The sequence below is a fragment of the Catharus ustulatus genome, chromosome 3 (genome assembly GCF_009819885.2).
Source record: "Catharus ustulatus isolate bCatUst1 chromosome 3, bCatUst1.pri.v2, whole genome shotgun sequence".
NCBI lineage: Eukaryota > Metazoa > Chordata > Aves > Passeriformes > Turdidae > Catharus > Catharus ustulatus.
In genome coordinates, this window is record NC_046223.1 from 87,610,802 (window position 1) to 87,633,016 (window position 22,215).

Genomic DNA, 22,215 nt, shown 5'->3' on the forward strand with positions numbered 1-22,215 from the left:
ACACATAAAAGCACTGAAGGTTTGATCATGATTTAGTGCAGCTTGGTTTATGGGAAAAATAACCACTCACCCTTTAGGAAAAACCAAAAATATATGCTCATTAGAAATATTGTGTTTGGCCAAACATAAATTCTGACTCATAGCTTTCAAAGGTATTTTGTAATGACAATCCTAAAGAAACTAACAAAAAAGCTAGTCAGCCATCAGACTTTTTGTTTCTTATTCTTTCAAATTGAGGAAAATCAGTCATCTATTCTATTTTTCTTGTACTGCAACCAAACACATACTATAGCCAGCAAGATGGTAAAATTAATGCATATTTATGCCTACGGCAAACATGACTGTGATATGAAATATTCCTCAAATTAAGCCAGCAGTTTAACGCACTCCAACACAATCAGAAAGACCAAGCTCCAAATCTCCTATCATTGTAAATATGAAATTAAAGGTAAGCTTCATGGAAACATGCTAATTTTAAAAGAAGCAGGGAATCCCATGAAGCACTATGGCAAAAAAAAAAAAAAAAAGAGAGAAAACATTACAAAACAGATAAAGCAGCAGTTGTTCAATGTGTTTCACACTTCATGCCATTATAAAATGATCCATTTCATTGATACACTATAGGCATTATTTATCTAAAATTCTAAATTGGGCAGCTTGAAATAATGGTTTGTGAGTCATGTAAGATTTAATTACATCTGGAGCCACTAGCTTGATGCACCAATATGAACTAGAATTGAATTGAATTTTAAAATTTTCTTTCTAAGCCAAATTTCTATTCATAACCTCAGAGGACTGATAGAATTTATATGCAGGTTTCCTAACTACAAATAACTATGGATTTTAGGAAAAAAAGTTACTATTTTCTTTAGAGTTGCAAAGTAGATGCAAAGTCTACATTAAATCATAGGGAACATTGTTAATATTTACCTTTCCTAAGCCAAAGAGTATCTATTGTAATTGGTCCAATGCAAGCACTAATAAAAAAAGTCATCCTGAAAAGTGATATAAAATAGCAAATCCACATTAAATATTCTAGTTAAGAAAAAAAAAAAAAAAGGGAAAAGAATCATCAAGAAGATTAACAAAATTGTGAGAATATGCAGTTCTCTGATAAACTAAATCTGGTTTGGGAGACATAAAGTAGAGATTACTATTCTCAAATAAATGTTCTCTATACTCACAATTCAGATTTTACTTAGGAATAAAAGAAACACATTAAAAAAAAAAAGAAAAGAAAAGTGCCATGCTTTTCAAAATTGGACCATGATTTCTTAATAAAAAGCTTTTCCTAACAGTTTATATATATTCATACATATGTGTATATATGTATAGAAATATATATAAAACTGTTGAAGTGGACAAATAAGTTCCACTGTAAATTCATTGCAACAGATGCTTCTGTAAGAGAGTGGTAGTAACTATTTTTACAAAGACCTATATTATTATTTAATATTAATTTTGAACCAGTAACAGATCACTGATAAAATTATTGGAACTAATCAGCAGCTGCAATTTCTGGAATGCAATGATCAGAAAATTCCTTAGCTTTCAAGCCAAGTTTATATTAGATATCTATGTGAATGTACTTGTTTAGATGAAGGGTTCAGTAAATGTACCACACATAATATCTAAACTACTCTTAATATTTAACAAAGTCGGGTTTTTTTAATTCTTGGATGTGACAGAGGATCTTTCTCAAGAAAACCTAACTTGGATCTTTCATATGATGCTATTCTCTTGTACTGAAAGCTGGCACAACCTGCTAGAATTAAACAGCCTTCACAACTGGCAAAATCTGGGGGAAAAGATGAAAAGGAAAATGGGGAAAAGGAGACCACTGCAGACAAGATTATTATTCCAGGACAGTAGGTACATGGAACCATCTTTAAATCCTGCAAATAAGCCACATACATCCTTCATGTTTGATCTTTAAACTTCCGAAAAAAGTTTTGTGAACACTGAAAAGATTCAGAACAAATCCAGCAGCCCATTGCTCACCCCCAGGAAAGGCTCAGTGTAAACCCAGCTCTTCTCCAATCATAATCCATGCATATATCACCAGATATGTCTAGTTTTGAGGTTTTACTAGAAAAGTTAGGCAGTTAACCATCTATATTTATACTGACAAAAGTTACTTTTTAAAGCCTTTTTCTCTTCAAATCTGATGAATAAGAAATCAATTGAATAAATATCTTCAGGAATCTTTTGAATATATCATCACCCAAAATAAATAAAAACAGAAAAAATTTGCAACAAGTAGACATTACTTAATTAGCCTAACTATAAATCTGACTACTATATTTAGAAACTATTTTAATTCCCATCTGAAAGAAAATTCACTACAAAAATCCAACTTAGTCAATTCTCTACACACTTCTTGCCTATAAATTTGAGTTTTTAAATGTACCAGGTAACTCATTAATTCCTACACCTACATTACCATACTACAAAAGTAAAACAGGCAAGATCACATACAAAACTGAACTAGCTTAACTGCAATAGCCATCTGTTACTCAGACTTTATGCTGCTTCAAAACTGGCCAAAGATTTCCAGAGGTTTCTATGATTTAGTGTTTACATTTTTTCACCTCACTATGAAAGGTACTTTCCATATTGAATTTACTGGATTGTAGGGAAAGATTTTGTTATACTTAGTTCTAAAAGTAGTTACAGTAAATTCACTAATACAAGCTGCACTGAGTATAAGCCGCATCTCTGGGTGTTGGCAAATATTTCGTTTTTTGTCCATAAATAAACCGCACCCGAGTATAAGCCACTCTGTCGTTCCCAGCGAGGACCCGTGTGCAACAAAGTTGCCAAATAGTAACAGAACGGCGGCAGGGCGGGGTTTACTGGCTGAGCTAAGGCTGTGCAGGCTCAGCCCGCTAGGGGCTGCTGACGGGGCCAGGTAGCCCAGCCCGGTGCTGCCGCTCAGCGGGGCCACTGGGGGCCAGTCGCCGCTGCCACTGGGCTCGGTCACCACGGCCCGGCGCTGCCCTGTGGTGGCAGGCAGGGACGGAGTCCCCCCAACTCCCGTGGCGGCGGGCGGGGACGGAGCCCCCCGCCACCTCCCAGAGCCGCGGCAGGGGCGGCCCGGGTCCCTCCCCTCCTCCCCGGGCCGCGGCAATGGCGGCGCGGGGGCCCCCCGTCTCTTCCCCGGGCTGTGGCAGAGGAAGGAAGGAAAGAGCTCTCCCTCCTCTCTCCCCGCCCCCCGTGCTGCCTGCAGGCAGCCAGGCTCCACCCGCGGTGCAACAGAGTAGCGATTTGTAACAATCGCAAAATGCCGACTTTGCAGCTGCTCGGGTCGGCACTCTGGCTGGCACTTCTGAGGTTGTAAATGTCAGAAAATTATTCACATATTAGCTGCTCCTGAGTATTAGCCGCATTTCCGGTTTAGGAGCAAAATCTTAGTCAAATTGGTGCGGCTTGTATTCGTGAAATTACTGTACTTACTGCCAAGAAAAAAAAAATCAAAGACATTGCCAATTGATCTTATCTGAATGGTAAGTTTGCTATTATAGTCTAGATATATGATTTTTAAAAAATAAACAACATTCCATAAAGATTGATAATCTCCGTGACTGTCATCATTATTTTTCACAATTCCTGAGCTGAAATACATTTCTAACTTTTTTTTGCATCTATAAACTAAACAGAAATTCTAATTTCTTCCATTTTATCAGAATATTATTCCTAGACACCTGAAAACAGTGCCTACTAGGAGAGACCACATGCTCCTAGAGTGGAGCCACTCCATGTTTTCCAGGGAAAGATGTGTATGTGCCACACATCTAAGACTGGAAATTTTTGCACACTACAGCTAGTACTGCAACTATCCTTGCTATGCCTGGATAATGTACAAAGCTCACCAAAATGTTACATAGGATGCTGAGAGACTGCTCCTATAGATGTCCAAAAATTATAAGCATATGAATCCAAACCAGTATGCATCCAACTGCCAGCTAGGAAGAATTCATGTCCTGTATTTTGCTGGTTAGCACAACTGGTAAATTCTGGTACATTACAAGGAGAGCTAGGGCATACATGAAGATGTATGGCTTTCTAGCAAAAAACTCTGGGCTTTATTTATGAAGGAGCAGTAGAATATCTAGGACAAACAGACAAGAAACATTTATCTAGATACCTGCAATTACTGTCAACCCAGTACACAGTTTTACTAAAAAAATTGTATAGATTATTTGCCAGTGGCACTAGATCTATCAGTTATGATGAATTCTCTTCCTTCCCCACTGATATCAGTCACATTTCTAATGAAAACTTGAAAATTAGGCAAACTGGAAAAGATGTTTCCAAACTTTTTTCCATGTTCAGGCTGACAATGTACCTTTCTTGATCAGATAAATACTGACTATCCATCTCTCTGGATCTGTAATCAACTGGAGTTCTGGAGGCATCATGGTGTCTAGTTGGAGAACGTGACCTTCTCATTTGATGAATTTCATCTAAACTCCTGAAAAGCAGAAATACATAAGATAATCTTGTTTTCTCACGAATAACAATGGATCACAGCACAAGTTGGTTGAAGGAAGTTTTTTAATCATAAATAATGAATAGTTGATTTCTGAGAGAATTACATTAAAAATTATGCAATTTACACATGCCACTATTATCCTACAAATATACTTAAGTGGCTTCATAGAAGATTTGGCCACTGACTGAAAAAAAGATTTCCAAACCTATGTATTAGTTATGGTACACAGATGATGAATCACAGAGAAAATATGAGTAGAAAGAGGTAAGTCTTACAAAGTTATGATTCATCCCACGAGTGCCCTTGAGTGACTAATAAAAGCATATATCAAGTTCAAATACTGCACTAATAAATTCAGATACAAAAACAAAGCTTTAAAATCGTGAAAAATTCCCAAACAAGAGAATAATGACACATGATAGGAACGTGATAGCACATTGAGTTTCACTTGTGATGCCTACCTCTGTAATGGCACATTTGGTAAACGTGAACGGGGCCTGCCCTGATCGTCACCACGGTGAGGAGACACAGAACGTGAACGATGATGTGTTGTTGTTCTTTGCTGTTCTGGCACAGTTAGCGTTGTGGATTTACTTTCTCTAGTACTAGACCTATAACCTACTGGCAAGAGGGTAACAAAAGGCAATTAGACAACAAAGGTCTGGGTTTAGAAAGAATTCAGATGGCTAGTCTTCCAGGAACACGTATCCAAACGATTATACAATTTTCAGGTCATCATTCAGCTGTGGTACACTCCACATGTATCATGCAGAATAAATTACTAGCATTACCTTTAAATGTCTACATCTACAGAGACTGAAAAAATGAGACTTTTCAATTTACTGGAATATGTGGAGCAGTTTTCTTACTTGGGGAAAAATATTTTGGGTATTTTGTGTATATTAAAATATATTTGAAAGGAATCCAAACAATGCAGGTTTACCTCATCTAAAAAATGGAGAAACCATGCTTGCAGACACAGGGCTGCTGATATGTAAAGCATCTTTCTGCCTCTTGTTTCAGTTAAACACAAAGATGTTCTCCTTCTGAACTTGGCCAAAGCCACCTACTTTAAAAACGACTAGGATTTAGAGTATATTTTACTGAATATTGGGTGTTGCATAATTTGCAGAATAATTTTTCCAAATACTATGACTAAGTGACAAAATTTCTCTCAGTATTTTCAAATTGGATTAAAAAAAAATCAGTAAAATTTTAGTACATTTTCAATATTTCAATGTTGTTGTGTGTTTTTCTACGTAGCACACTCTTTGCCTTGTTATACATTTTGACTCCCATCCTAAAACAGACAATGAAGCTCAGTAAGGTAACAGTTTTCAAAAGGTAGCTTCCCAAAAAAGCCTAAGGAGATCAGCTCAGACTTCACTTGCTGCTTTCTAGACATTTAAATGAGATTACAAGAATCCCTTAACAGAAAATCCCTTAATTATATAGAAAATAATCTCTTAAATCATCCTTTAATCACTTCACAAATTCTTGCTTAGGTAGCAAAATAATAATCTTTCTTCTTCTCTGAATTTATCTAGCATTAAAGTTACTGTAATACATGATTTTGTTCAGCTAAAAAAACAGGCTATGTCAGAATTCTTTTCATGCAGGAAAAGACTGATTTTGTCATCCAATTGTCAACTGGAGAAATTTAATAAATTAAATAAATCACACTTTTTATGGATCTCACTACAGGGTTTTAACTAGGGGGGGAGTTTTTATATTTTATATAATTTGTATAATTATTCTAGTTCTTTCTGGTCTTCTACCAAATTACAAACAGTCCCTCTTTTAAAAGTGTGCCCTGTATACAGAGTATGCATTAGGCTTGATCATGTATTCAGTGACATTTAGCAACCTCTTTAGCTGCAAGTCTAAACCTTGACCTCAAACATCAAAGAAGCTTTCCTTTTTTTTCCCCAAAATGTATAAGAGTTTACCAGTGTATCCTAATGGCCTCTAAAAGCTGACAACATACATGAAACTAGCTACTGCAGTTTATGAGCCTTTTAAGAAAGCAGGACTCCAAAATAGGTTCTGTAGGTTTTGGAATGCTGTGATGCTGGAATACCTTACCCACCAAAAAAGTGTTTTGGAGTTCTGTAATAAAATTATAAAGAAACATGAGGATCTCCCTGATCTCAGGACAAGGATTACGTAAAAATTTTGAAGTAAAAGGGGGACTCCCTCAGGACTTTAATGGAGGTTCACGAACCAGGATTGCTGCAGAAAATATCTAGGTCTTTTGTCAGACAAAGAAAATATATCACAAAAGCTGGATGTACTCCCTTTCCCAGGATAACTAAATCTAAGCTGTATTTGCAAAAAGATATTTCATTTTCCAGATAAGCTTGTATTATAAAAAATCCTGTAATTGCTATCAGAAGGAAGAGCAGTTTACATATATTAAACATTTAAACCAAAGAAATCTTAAACTTCTTTAGAATCTTTAGGTAATTGTACTAAAATATATGCAATTTAAGTTTAAAAAATGAAATATTAATTTAAATTTAAAATATATTTCTAGAGGACTTCTGGTCTCCCTAAAAATCCATACATAGAATTATTGTAGGATTAGACTCAGAAGTCTCAGAAGTCTCTGAAGTCTAGTAGTCTAGCATATAGAAACACTATTTTACGTTATGTATTTTGCATAGTCAAGCTATCTAGGGAACAATACCTGAAACTTATGCAGTGTGTGTACACAAAGCTTACAGAACACAGACAGTAATTCATACTTATCCCAAGTATTAATTCAAGAACTGTTGAACTCGTCAAGTCACACCCCTACTTTCACACTGACCATGACACTGACAGCAACAATAACATTTCCTCCTATCCTCAAATACAAAGGCTCTGTGCTCTTCAACATGAGCAGAGAAAAATTTTGCATGGACCAGCATGATAGCAGCAACCAAGCTGATGGTAATTTATGCAGGAGTTTCTCACTTGCTCATGGGAAACTGTCAGGTGTGACAGGAAATGAATGCAGGATGGATGATGAAAATGGTTCTAGCAAACATTTGATACCAGTATTATATTATTTTTCCTTAAAGACAATACAGACAAGGACAAGGTATTGATGTCACCCCCCTGCTACACAAGCAAGGCAAATATATAGGTTACATGTGACAGAAAAAGAAACTGCTGTGAAGAGCTATCCATAGCATAAGCAATGTAGCTTGTTAAAAACACCACTGGGGATATTGCCAACTGTATATCAGTTTGGTTTTTTTTGCTTTGTTTTTAATTAAAGAAGCTACTGAACCTTTGTTTAACAGATTGGTCTCAAAACATGTTCAGATTTTATTAAAACCTTCACTGATCTTATGGAGTACTGGGTTACCCAGTAGAATACAGACCCAGAGAGACTGGTTTAAGAACAGCTCAGGATCACAAACTTCAGAGATTAAGCATATCTCATATATGCAGAGGTTGAGAGACTTAAAATAATATTTTCTTCATGTGAACAGATGTCAGCATACCACAAAATCATTTTTGTTAAACCTGAGCTTCAAATTAAAGTTACTTTCAGCTGTTGATATAAACTTTTATGAACATATCTAAGAGCTGATTAAAAAAAAAGGTATGTATATCACTGCAAGGTTCTACTAATAAATGAGGACGGTATAATTACATGAAAGATAATACTCATTGATTAGTGATATGACGAGGGAAAAATACTTTTCTTAAAATATTTTGGAATTTATTAAAGTACCACGATTTTTGATGTAACAATCTTCACTTCCACTGACAAGAAGTTATTCTTTGCAGCTGCTGAAACTTCTAGGAAAATATTTTTCTTTGTTATTCCTAAATTCTAATACTGCATTTGCCATAGCATTTGGTAAAAACTTTGAAACTATAGTTTTAAGGATTTTCAAGGTTAGTTAAATTAGTAAAACTATTTTTCTTCATGTTTTTAGCTTGCATGGAGATGAAGTGAAATTTTGTGCTTTTACATTTTTTAGTTATATGTTTATATTTTAGAAAATGAGCAATAACCTTTGTGAAAATCTTGAGATATTAAGGGGCTAGATAACTTCATTTCTTTTCCTCCATACTTCAGGAAAAAGAGAAAATTAATAACTTTCTGGAAGATTCTGCCTGACTAACCTGATCTCCTTCCGTGACAAGGATAATTGGGGAACATATTTATCTGACTTGTGGCAACTTGTGAATGAGAACTAGAAGAATGTGGTATCCAAGATAATCCTCAAGATTTTCAGTATGTAGAAATGCTGAACTAAAAGTAAAACCATGACAGTCTCTACAAGTAAATATTTATGAACATTTAGGGTAATGATAGTTCATGAAGGCTTATGAAAAGTATAAAAGATATAGCCATGCTACATGCATCTTGATCTATAGCCATGCATTATCAATAAAGTCCATGGGAGACTGTATTAAAGCTAAGTTTCAAGCAAAAAGCAAAATAATAAAAAAAATGCTTGCAATAAAAACTTAAATCTTAACTATTTTAAAATGTGGGGGTCATTCAATTTGCATTTTAAATAATGCTTGGAGTATTAAACACTAAAAAATTGACCAATTTGAACCAACCAGTGGGCCCCATATGAAGAGTGATAAGCAAAATAAATATAAATTAATGAATAGTAGACTCTTTTAATTTACCAGGTATGAGACAGGTACCATGGAATAATCAGGAAAGCTGTTTTTTCCACTCTCCAAAACCAGTATCCTCAATATTCCAAAATATTATAAAGAAAAAAGAAAATCCAAACAAGCAAAAAGGAAGAAGAAAAAGAAAGCAGGACCATGCTGTTCATCCACGCACCTGGAGGAACAACTCCAATACCATCATCAACATCAAAATCTGAGATGTCACTATCACTGATTGGCCGAGATCCTGCACAACAGTAAGGTAAACAAATACCTGAACATCTGGTCATGTTATACTATGTAAATATATGTTCATTTAACATAATAATGAAACCAAAAAGATGATTTTAAGTCAAAACAATAGAGAAGGAGAACTCAACTTCAGTGACTGATGCTTCACAAGACAGCTGAGCCAATTGAACATCTTACAGCTGCTGCAGCCTCCTTTCCTTCTCCTCCCCTCAAGTCCTCTGTAATCCTAATAAACTACTAGGATAGTTTATCTCGCTAAGCCTCCAAAAGAAAAGCTCAAGTAAAAGAAAAAACACTTCTGTGCTACTTCAGTGAATATGCTGAATCAGCTTGCTGAACAGGAAAGGAGATGAGGCAGCATATGGCAAAAGAGAGGAAGAGGAAACAGCACTGCTAGCTTTTAGAAAAGCTGATATCTCTCCTAAAAACTAACCTTGAATTTTCTCTCTCTATACATATCCTCCATTTGGGCATCTATGCAGCAATTACAGCAGTAACACATATTTATAGTTCATTCCTGAATGTGCACTGATTTCCTACGCATTGGCTGGAGTGAATGACTTTCATGTTTTAGAAAAATCAGAAAAATGGCTTGGAAATGTATTTTTAAATAATCCCCTACATCTTTCATATTTTTAAGTAAATCTTAATTTAAATGAACAAAGAAACTACAATGTTGAAATACTTCCTTCTTTTAACATGCCTCATACAAACCTGAAATCACTCATGAAAACAACGGTACCTCTCAAATACATGAATACAATTTCTCTTTTCTGCACACTTTAATGAGCATATTGGAGGTCGAGATTAACTTTATGATGAAAAGTGTTTTTAAGCCTTGTAAGTCTTTAAGGACTTCTTTTTATAAAATAAAATGCTTTTAATTTTTTTCAAGTATCCAATAATTAAAAAATTAATTTTTCTATTTAAAAAGAAATTTATGAAAAAAAAGTAAATCTTTGAACAATTTTGTTTTGCTATTGAAAGCCAAATCAATTCCAGCAGGTTTCACACACTTCAAAGTTATATGTCACAGTTGCAAGGTTGACATGTCATACTGTCATAATTTAAATTGCCTTTCTGCCACACATTTTCATGACTCTTAAAGACTATTAAAAAGTATCTTTTTTATTTTATTTGGAATTTAAGTACCATTACACCATATCCAGCATTTCTAATTTAAAATTTAAGAGACCTTAATGGAATTTGGACCTACTTTGTAATTTTTTGCTAGTGCTTTCTCCACCATGAACATGTCTTCTTGGCATGAATGGTGATGGCTGAGGCAGAGGTAGTGAAGATTCATCATGTGTCTGTAGCTTATACCAATGTGGTTCATCATCTAAAAGTGCTGTCTCCAGCTCTATAAGAATCTAGCAGAAAAATCATCAGGTTTCAATTTTGGTTTGAAGGTACACAGAGGAACACATATACAAAATACATATGCATATGTGCTCGAAACCAAGCAATGAACTCAGAAGAAATGTGATTGTATGCATCACCTCTCCAAGAAATTCACTTTCTTCTTCTTGTACTCTTGGCTGATCCCATACAGTAATTTCAAGCATTCGTTCTCTAAAATCTCTACGATGTACATGTGAGTAGAGAAAAGTTTGATTCCATTTTGGCTCTAGACTTTTCTTTACTGTTTTGGTCCTTCTTTTACTTTTATCACTGAAACATAAATATTTTTTGTAAATTATTCATAGAGATAAATCAGAAAATACCATGCACTCATCAGCCCATAACTGTTCTCATTTTCCCTTAGGCGATAACGCCTAAATGAAGAAAGCATTTTCTGCACAGTGGATCACATTCTTACAAAAGTACACAAAGTTAAATTGATACTGACTTGCATGATTCAAGTGCAGTTATTTGTTATAATTAATCTAGTTATTAAAAAAAAATTAAAAGGAATTCTTTATAAGCATTCATTAAAAGTTGGTTCAATACATGGTAAATTAAACCATAATTTTCCAAACTGGAATACAGTTACCTTCTGTCTGGAAGAAAATACATTTTTACATAGGGATTTCTGGGGCGTCCATCTACTCTTGGTGGCAAATCTGTTGCCTGTAGAACATTTACTATTAACTGATGTCCCACTTTGTCATACCAGAGTTTAACCTACAAGATACCAGAAAACATTACTGAAAATGAAGAAGAAACAATTTTCAGATTGCATCAAAAATAACCACAATTTAAAAGTAACTGTTGGTGTTTTTCCCATAGACAATGAGATATATTGCATTTAAAATCCCTTAATATTTAATTAGACTAGATGGAAAAGATGATGGTATATACCAAAGACTGTTGTATTTATCTCAGCTGAATAAAATTATGATGCCTGATTATACTTACATTGTTTACTGTACTCACTGCATAATCTTGGATCTGTAAGTGCACCTAAACCAGCATGTCTTAGTCCTGCATCTTAAAAGCTACATTAAATAGGAAGCTCTGCTTGCATCTAATCTCAAGGAATAGTTGAAATCTATCTATTCAAATTGTGACCCTTTCAAAAGTGTTTATGGAAATAATAATAAAGAGCTACATAATTTTCTAACAGAATCGTAATGTTAGGAAATTTTTAATCCTGCTGTATACTCATGAATTAATATGATCAATATTAAAAAATAAAAGAATGTAGAAAAAAAAGTCTAAGTACTGACAGTATATTTTATAAGCAGGACTTCAAGAAAGTTCCAAGATGTATCTAAATTAAAATGCACTACCGAATAGTGTAATGCTAAACAAATACACAGCCCTTTAAATGCTCCCATAAAGAAAATAGTGATATTATGCTTGTTATCGGCAACATGTACAGCAAAGTCACTATTTTCAATGCAAAAGCTACAAAATTATAAGTTTCAAGGCTCTTCTTTACTTTTATGGGCTCTTCTCAACATAAATTCCTGCACTCTTTGGTGTATTAAGACAACAATTTCTTATGTCTGCTATGATTACAGTGATAGCTTGTTAGTGCACACAGAAGGTGTTAAAAATCTTTTAAAAGATGTTAACCTCTACCACTGAACATTTATCTTGGCCTCCCAATAGGCCTTGGGAATGTGCAGGGCTGAGGGACCAGCACTTCACAGATTTCCATTAAAATCTCAATAAAAACAAAATATGCTCACAGAAAGCTGCCCTGGTAGGACCTGAGGTGCATCCCGTAGGGCTCCAGGGCTAGTCGGAGATATAACAGAAATAGAAGGCCTTTCCATCTTCTGAGATTCAAAAGAACTTGAACCTAAAACCACATGAGAAACACGTGAACTTACCATCCAAAATTTCGATAACTTATGAACTGCTTTTTCTTTGAATTGTATAAAGGTGATCTAGAAAACACAGTGAAAAGACTGCTTGTTTACCCCTACATCCCAGATTAAACCTATCATTTTCTGGTGTATTTGAAATAAAAAATAAAAGAAGTGTACCTCATACATCATAGACAAACCATAGCAGGTGTTTAAAATAAAAAACTGTTCTCTGACTGAATTACACATCTCCCCACACAAAGTATTCTGATTCTATGATCCTAAGTCTTTGATGAATAAACCACACCTGTTGTGTGAATTATACTCCCAGTACCCTCTGAAATTTTAATAGGAAGACATGCAGGACATGCATCTGGCATGGAGGATATTTCACCAAGTGCTGGACGTCATCAATTCTCCCCTAGTGAAACAGCTCTCACTAGTGATGTGAGCTTGTGACAAGTGAACACACTTTCCCTGTCCCAGGGAAGGCTTCTAGCTGCATCTCAGAAAAGGTTCAGATGGAAAAGGACTGGGAGCCATGGCCCTCAAATACTCAGGCCAAAAACACTCAAATGGCATAGTTATAAAGCACACCAGTCTTTTGAAGTACACACAAAAAATATACCTAACCAACGTTTTCTTGTTTAAAAAAAAGAGAAACAAGAACTCTGGACTTCGCATGGTGCAGGTGAAATCCTGACACTGTAACTTTGGCAGTCCCTTATACCTGTTCTCTCTCTTATGTTAGGGGAAGTAAATTATTATTTTGGCAATAACAACAAAAGATATAGAATGAAAAAATAGAATTCTGCTAACATTTGAAATCTGTATATGTTTAATAAAATCCATATTGCTTCAAATTTAATACACAAGACCAAAACCCATTGAATTTTGTCACGTAAAAACCTCAGTGCCAATGCAATTTTCACAGATCATCTTTCAGAAATTTCGTAGTTGAAATAATTTTGCTAGGTACAAGATCATGCTTAAAGAAAGGAACAAGGTGTGTACTCACTAGACTCTAATGGGGGGTGGGAAGTCTCAGGAATCCGTGGAATATCACTGAAATGTGAATACATAGTAATTAGAAACAACAGCGATGATCTATGGCTGTGACAAATACATCACTGGGACAGGTTTTTTCAGAAACATGGATATGTTTCTGTTCTAAAAGGTTACAATGAAAGAAAGAGGAAATACTTAAAGGCTTACTTTCTACTACCACTCATGAAAATTGTACAAACACAAACTATGTCCAGGGTAAAGAACTAGCAGCTGTAACAATATGAGCACTACAACGTTAACATTATGGATGGATTATAGGATGCTTTTAAAATTGGAACAATAAAGAAAGAGAACTTCTAGGAAGAGAAAAATACATAGTACATAGCTATACTTCCTTTGCCAAAAGGAAGTACCGCTATGGTTGTTCAACTATTTTTTGGAGGAACAAAAATAAAAAAATAAGACAAAGATTAACTCACTAGTAATTTTTATATAAATGTCTCAAGGAGTTTCGAGAATGAAACTGATGAAAATGTCTTACAATAATAAAAAAGGAAAATAAAGAGCATTAGCAATCTGAAATAAACAAGTAAATAATGCATTTCTCCAAAGGAGAAAAGAAAATGAAACCACATTACAATTTGGTATGGACATTTTTCAACACATACATATCCAACACATATATGGATATAAACAAGATAAACTGATTAACTCCACGCACATCTATCAGCATTTTCCCATCAATAAATTTAAAGTAATTTCATGATTACAAGCCGCACCGTTTTGACTAAAATTTTGCTCCCACCCTGGAAATGTGGCTTACACTCAGGGGCAGCTAATATGTGAATAATTTTCTGACATTTCCAACACTGGAAGTGCAAACCAAGGTGCCGAGTCGAGCAACTGCCAGTAAAATCCAGCTTTTCGCGATTGTTACAAATTGGTTACTCTGTTTCGCGGCGGGCGGAGCCAGCTCAGTGTCGGCAGCGCGGGGCGGGGGAAGGCAGGGGAAGGTGGGGCAGCACAGCCGGGGGGAGATACGGGGGGCTCCGTGCTGCCATCCCCGCAGCCCGGGGGGAAGGCGGGGGCCTCCCGTCCTCACCTGCCGCCACTGCCGCAGGAGCAGGCAGGCTCCTGTCCCCGCCTGCCGTGGGAGCGGGGGGCTCCTTCCCCTCCTGCTGCCGCGGGTGCCAGCAGGCTCCATCCCCGCCTGCCACCATCGCTGCGGGTGCCGGTAGGCTCCACGCCCCGCCGCCACCGCGGCGCAGCGCCGGGCTGGGGCGAGCGAGCCCAGCGGCAGCGGCGGCCGGCCCTGAGCGGCCCCGCCAAGTGGCAGCGCCGAGCTGGGCCACCTGGCCCCGTTGGCAGCCCCGATCACTCACGGCCCGAGCCGAGTCAGTAACCCCCGCTCGATCCCGTGATTCTGTTACTATTTGGCAACTTTGTTGCACGCGGGTCCTCACTGTGAACGACAGAGCGGTTTATAATTGGGTGCGGCTTGTGTATGGACCAAGAACGAAATGTTTGCCAACACCCAGCGATGCGGCTTATAGTCAGTGTGGCTTGTAATCATGAAATTACTATACTCTTCCATCAAAATCTGCATGATGCCAGTTCCTGGCTCTTTCTATTCTCAGCCATCACTGAAAATACATTACACAAGTAAAAATCATCTAGTATTGCACAAATCTTAATAAAGCAGCAGAGCAGGGAAGTGGAAACAAAACTCTTCAGTGAATTACTTGAATGTATTTTCATGCACACAGACTAATCCAAAACTGGAACTGTAATAACATTTCTGAAGAACATTTAAGATTTTAAGTCTGTAGTTGAGAATTTTAAATATATTCAGACAGTCTGCTCAGTGAAACAGAGAAATCTTTCTGACTTGGAAGTCAATCAAACTAAGATTCCTGGCTATATAAAAGTCACTTATGAAAAAGAAACAGATACTTGTATCAGAAAAAGACTGCAACAGTGCCCAACCACTGAGCCTAAAAGGCACTTTTTGTGTCCTGCAATTTAAACTTGTGGTGCCTGTGTTTTAAAAGAGGCTATTTCAGCTCTGTGTTAATGTTTCAAATAGCTTAAACCTCGCATTCCTAAACGAGAATGTGCTTCTCCTTGTCTTGACTTCATGAGTCAAAAATAATACGGTTTCCTCAAACTCCTGGAATTATAGCTGAATTGGTCATTCTTGACACGACACAGTACTACTCTACAAACATATGAACAGATTAACGACCTGTTGCATGGCAGGGCTGCTGTGCAGTCTTTTTCCTCTTAATATTTTCTCTTTTTCAGGTCAGACTTTCCAGGGCATTTCTCATCAGTCTGAAGTATTTACTCACCATAATCGAACAGATTTTTCTGTTCAATACCATGTTAAGTTTAAGCAATATTTTCTTGTGCTAGAATATGAACACTCTCATCTGCAGTATAGCACTTCAACATCAAAAGTGTTGCCCACACTGTTCTTTAGTCCTGACATGGTTAAAGAAAGACACTAAAACTAATTATCTCTGGATTTTTTTGTATTCTCAACAATACAGTAGGAAAAAAAAAGGCTAAAAATAAACTTCAAATATTAACTACACATATAAGCACTTAATAACTGTTTTATATTTATGCTAACACACCGTCACACTATTACAACCAACACAGAACAATTTAACAAGAAATCAACATGAGAAACAGATCCACACAGATTACAAGAGGATTAAATGTTGGTATTTTAATTAGAGAATGAACATTCTAAAGGGAAACTATAATCTAAAACTTTTCATGTAAGAAAACTATTCTTATCTAGCCTGCTTTTAATTTTGCACTGCAGAAAATATTCTGACGTATGATTCACAAAAAAGCTCTTTAGAAGAAATAGTAGCTCATCACTTAAAATATTCAAAATTAGACTAGCCGAAGAAAAACGAAGTGAAAAGTTGCACAGTTGCTTATCTATTACAGTAACAAAATTTTACTCCTATTTTGGAGCAATATGAACTTGAGAAAAGTAGTGTCAGACACACCTCCAGTAAAGAGCTGCCAACTTCAAACTTCGTACAAAGGTACTTTGGGGTCTTCCATGATATTACATATTATTCTCTTATGTCTGATCCTTTCACATCTTAGTGACTACATAAATTAAACCAAACTATATCTTAGGTTGAAACTACTCTGTGCAGATATATAGCTTGTGAGAATCACTGTTTTGCACAGGAACAGCTATAATTTCTCAGAGGGATATTGTCATGAAGCCGATCACTGAAGATGACCCTAATTTAAATGTGGTTGTAATCCACACTTCCTAGGTTGTGTATCAGATGTAGCATATTCTACACCCCAGAGAATTTCTAAAAAGTTTCTGAGTACCTCTCCCCAGTGCTCATCCTGCTATTTCCAAATCCATTCCTTTCCATCAGAACCTGTAGATCAATCTGCAGTTTGCACTAATTACTTGAGTAGCTCTCTGGAGCTCAGCAGTGCCCTGGTTTATGATGGAGATTCAACCTCCTTGCCAGGACCTAGACCACAGTAACCGACCCTTCACAGAGAAAATGAATCTTATCAGAGAAACAACAATTTTGGCAGCATTATCTGTGGAAATCTAAGCAAAGATAGCTAGCATCTGACAAAGAAAATAGAGACAAATGAAAAAACATTTGTTTTACCTTCACTATCCCATAGAGCACACAAGAGTGGTGTTAGTTACCATGTCACGCCTCTTCTCCAAAAAGTATACTGTCAGAGGATTTTCTGTGCTGTCCCTATGTTAACCACCTCTCACACTGTATGCATATTCATAGGTAATTCTTCCCCTCATATTGAGATAGCCAACCCATTAATTCTACTTTTTATAGGTTTCTTATCTACCTTGTGCTGCAGTCATTAGAATTAGTGTCAATTAGTTTCTATGGAGTTTCCACGGTACTATTGCGGTTATACTGTTTATTGTTGTTATGCCTTTAGCTGCTAATAATGTTATGTGCTTCACCTTTTTCTCTAATAAACATCCTACAATTATCCATTATTTAAAATTACATTTGCTGGCAGACACAGAAATCCAAATTTACAAGACTGAACAAATTGTTTAGACCGCAATTTTGTAACTGGCAGTCAAATCTGTGGGCAGTCTAATTTGCAGACTTACAGTCCTTCCATTATTCACTTAAGGCAAACTGTGTCATATTTGGGCTTTTTAGACCTAATATGCTAGGAATTTTTAAGTGCTGGTACATTATTTGCATTATTAATACTGAGAGATGAAAACACTTAAATTATGTAGATGAAATACCATTTTCAGGCATTTCGGGAACTTATTCCCTCACAGGAATTTTAGCTGTAATGGATTATCACTTAATGCTGTATCAAGCAACTTCAATTTTGCTTAGTCAGCACCTAAAAGTACCCATCAAACTTTGACATACTAGATGTGTTGGATGGGATGAAAAAAAATTCCTTGTCATGAACCTGAAACCATCACATAGTTCAGAAAAGAAGACAAAGCAGAGCTAGGGGCAAAATAAAAGTAAACTGTTAATGCAAGCAAACCATATTCCATTATGCAATACAATTTACATAGATCATAATTATTAAGAAAAAAGAAAAAAAAAGAGAAAAATAAAATCCTGTGCAACATGCTCTTTCTTTTGATAACTACTATTATGATTTTCTCTGTTCTACAATGTCTGAAATTTTTCTTATTTTCAGATGACAGACAGGTAAATCCCAATCTGACATAAAACAACTGGACTTTGACTCATTACTGCAGTATAGAAGGGATCTATCTTTAAATTTTAAATTTCTAGGCTCTAGGGATATTTATTTGTTTTCATAAAAATGCAAAAAAATAATCTGACCCTCAAGATGAAGAAAAAAATTAAAATCTATCGAGACATAACTCTACACAAAAAATATTGTTCTACTATGCAAAAACCTCCATGCCAAGACTCCATTTATCTCAAAATAGAAGCAAAATTTGATGTGCTCTATTTTTGACTATGTATTGAAAAAATATGTATGGGTCATCCAAAGAAAACCTTTACATTTTATTGGTATTATTTCTGGGTGCACTACTCCAATATAAAATCAGATTCAGGAACATTCTTTGATTTTGAACAAACTTTTAAAAAGGGTGGTATTTTTTCAGTTTTTCCTCAGGAATGTGGCACTGGAATGCAGTCACCTTGCACTAAATTTTTCTAAACTAATAGATTTATCAAATTTGTAAACTAAAAGAATATAGTTGGTAAGTTATCTTAGAAGTTAAAGGGCACTCAACATTTGCAATATTGACAGCAATAAATATATCTCTACCTAAAGTCCATCATTTAATATGCTAATCTATCACTTTCCTTTTACATCAGTTGCACAGTTGTACAAATCCATTTCCATGTTTTCTTCAACTGAGATACAGAATTCAACTCATGTCTGGTATCGACATATTTCTTTTTGCTGATTAATATAAAAAAACTAGACTTCCAAAAATCTCCTTTTTTAATAAGGCATGTTATTTTTAATAACAAAGACATACAACTGAATTTTCAATTTCCTTTAAAAAATATCTCCTAATTTATCTGACTCAATAAAAAAACACAAAAAAAGCTTCCACTCCCTTACAATCTTCAGTTGGATGGTAATTTTAGCATTTAACAGCCACTATTATTACATCAGACTTTCATTTTCCATTAGAAGGTCAAACTGATACGTGGAATTACCTATTAATGTCAATTTTATTTAAGTACTTTAACAGAAATTGCCATTAAAAAGGCAAAATTTAAAGTGCGAAATATAGCTACACTCCCATGGCAAAGACAAAATCAATAATCAAAATGTAAAAGAAGAATATTTTAGTCAGAAAGAAAATGAATAGCTTTTTGTTTCTAAAACTGAAAAAGTGTATTTGAGATAAGTAAAATTTATAATTAAGACAAAAATAGCAAATTCAAAAGACTCACTACTTACTGTAAATCATGCGACTGTTTCACAAGGTCAATGTGAATTTACAATAAATTATGCATATTCAATTCTGTAAGACTTAGCTCAAAACATTAAAACATTCCTGACATCACTAAAATCACTAATGCAGGGTCAATCCCCCTAATTTTTTCAATTCAAAGAGATTTTATTTTCCTTCTAAGGTTTATTCAGGAAATGGAGAATAAAAAAATTGTTGTCACAAAACTCCGAACCTGGATTTATAATTAAAAAAATAAAAATAGAGATTATAAACATAGCACATTAATGCTAATTTCTTATTGAAGCTTTTGCTTCCATGTTTGACTTCAATAACAATCATTTAAGGGTAAATACAGTCTTTTCAATTACGAGTTTTGTGTTTGCTTTTTTAGCTCTTTAAAGAAGGCCTGTTTAGAATCCTACTAGTACTAGCTTATTTTTGTGTTTGTCATCCACACTTGTACCTAATCCACTAATTTTCCTTTGCCACTTGGCAAAAGCCTTTACAGTGCTTTGACCACACAGAAAACAACATCTATGCTTGTACATCACTGCAAAAGCACCAGACTTTGGTAGTGAAGGAAACAAACCATACAGAATGTCAATAAAAGAAAGATAATTATATCCCATTATTAAGCAATAAAAAATAATTAACTCACAAATAATCCCTTTAGGATTCCTATTAACAGAAGTAATAACTGTGCTTAAGAAGCAAGTCTTTAGCCTTACCCAATAGGCCTTGAAACAATGATTTCAACTTGAGGTTCGGATTTTGATTCTAAAATAATGTTGTAAACTTCTTCATTTGTAGCTCCAGGCAAGGGTTTACCATTCCATTCTAGAACTTCATCCCCTTGAATTTAAAGAAAATTAAAGAGAATTTATCTCACTTTCATATTCTTTCACAAAGAATGAAATTCATATTTTCCACTAAAAATGATGAAAGAGCTGTACTAAACCTTCAAACACTTTATTGCCAAGGTGCTTTTTAGCTGGCTGGCTCCCAGTGCTTATTCTTGCATGAGGATGTTTGTTCCTCATGCAAGACTTAATATTTGCAATTCTTAAAGTTTATGAAGTTTGTACAGTTACTCAAAGTTTTATCAACTACCTAAATTTTGGACGTATTTTATAAGGACAAAAGGGTTTTTTTTGCTAACTGCAATGACTCATCCATGCCTTTTTTGTGTGCTCTAGTCCCATGCAATAGGATGAACAGACTTTTACTCACTGGAAATGTGAAAAACAATATATTTTTTTCTGGGAAATAATTTTGGCTCTAAAACTACTTTTAGAAATTAAAAATAGCTTTCATTAAAAAAACTCAAAAAAAACCCTAGATCAGAAAGAGAAAATTAGGATTTCAGCCCAAGTGGTTTAAGATTAGTGGAGAGAAATTTATTTTCTGTAATTATAATCTGCACTTAAAATCTATCAACAACTCTAAGAGTTGGTGCTAGCAACCCCATGTATATTCATTTGGTAAGAAAGAAATATTAAAAATGCCAAATAAAGTAGAATATTGTTAGAGACTCATTCTTCTAGTTTTTTATTACTACCTGCTTCACACAATTATCCTAAAGCCATACACATTGGCACTGGATCTTCTGGGTTCTTAAAACACTACATTGGTACTTTGGTTTGCTACAACACTTGAGCTATAGTAAAAATATAAACTATTAAGAAGTGACTTTGAAAACCAAATGCTCTGCATGATTCTCACTTCATTTAGAAGCTTGAAAAATGCCATTAGCACAGCCATTTATTTTTAAGTGCAATATATACATCTAATACAAATATCTTATAATTTTTTTTTGTTTGTTTTCCATTTTCATTTGCAACGCTTAACACTGAAAGGAACACTAATAAAATCCACTGAGTATGCAGTGTATCGTCCCTCCAGTGATGAGAATTTTGTTTGCCACAATCAGTTTTTAAAAAAATGTTTGCATTACTTCTGTAGAGTTTAATAGCAGCTCCTGAGCTAGCAAACAAAAATTTACCAGTGTCACTCAGTCCTGTTACCAGTATTCCTCAGGAGTGTATTTTATTTAGCTCATACATCCAAAGCAATTGGTGTTCATAATAAATTAGAAATGTAGGTAACCATGGCATTTTATAATAACATTACTGTTCTGTATTTTAAAAAAATACCATAATACATGACAAATGTTAATATAATCTAAAGGTTGCATTCAATAGGCCACTAACAAAAGATAGTATATTTTGTATCCAACTGATTGATTTACCTGCTCTGAGATGCCCCACCACATCAGCCAAGCTACCTTTCTTCACTTTGGTAATGAAGGCACCGAGTCGTCCTAATTCTGTCATTTTTCCTCCAACAACCTAGTTAATGACAAATTTGTGAGTCTCCAAGCCACAAACAAGATGTCACACAAAGCACAGATCTATAGATTATAGTAATTTCACGATTATAAGCCACACCATTTTGACTAAAATTTTAGTTCGAACCCGAAGTGCAGCTTATAATCAGGTGCAGCTTATATATGGACAAAGAACAAAAAGTTGCTGTTTTAGTTTGGAGGACAGGTGTCTGCTGAGAAAGGCAGGAGCTTCTCTTTGAAATGGAGAATGTAAACCCCCTCCCTC

The 22,215-nt window shown here is 35.3% G+C and overlaps 1 protein-coding gene across 29 annotated transcripts in view; it reads right to left on the reverse strand.

The window, feature by feature from the left end:
• The window catches only part of RIMS1 (regulating synaptic membrane exocytosis 1), a 310,442-nt gene that overhangs the window by 102,599 nt on the left and 185,628 nt on the right, over positions 1–22,215 (reverse strand). For 17 of the 29 annotated variants that reach the window (XM_033054836.2, XM_033054831.2, XM_033054830.2 and 14 more), the window contains 10 exons: positions 21,852–21,951; positions 20,332–20,455; positions 13,658–13,704; positions 12,520–12,632; positions 11,376–11,506; positions 10,882–11,053; positions 10,596–10,752; positions 9,303–9,374; positions 4,957–5,116; positions 4,349–4,474 (listed from right to left, as the gene is read on the reverse strand). In XM_033054836.2, coding sequence (XP_032910727.1) covers positions 4,349–4,474; positions 4,957–5,116; positions 9,303–9,374; positions 10,596–10,752; positions 10,882–11,053; positions 11,376–11,506; positions 12,520–12,632; positions 13,658–13,704; positions 20,332–20,455; positions 21,852–21,951 — 1,202 coding nt within the window. The remainder of the gene's footprint in view (positions 1–4,348; positions 4,475–4,956; positions 5,117–9,302; positions 9,375–10,595; positions 10,753–10,881; positions 11,054–11,375; positions 11,507–12,519; positions 12,633–13,657; positions 13,705–20,331; positions 20,456–21,851; positions 21,952–22,215) is intronic. The other 12 variants (XM_033054837.2, XM_033054832.2, XM_033054834.2 and 9 more) reach the window with 3 other exon arrangements.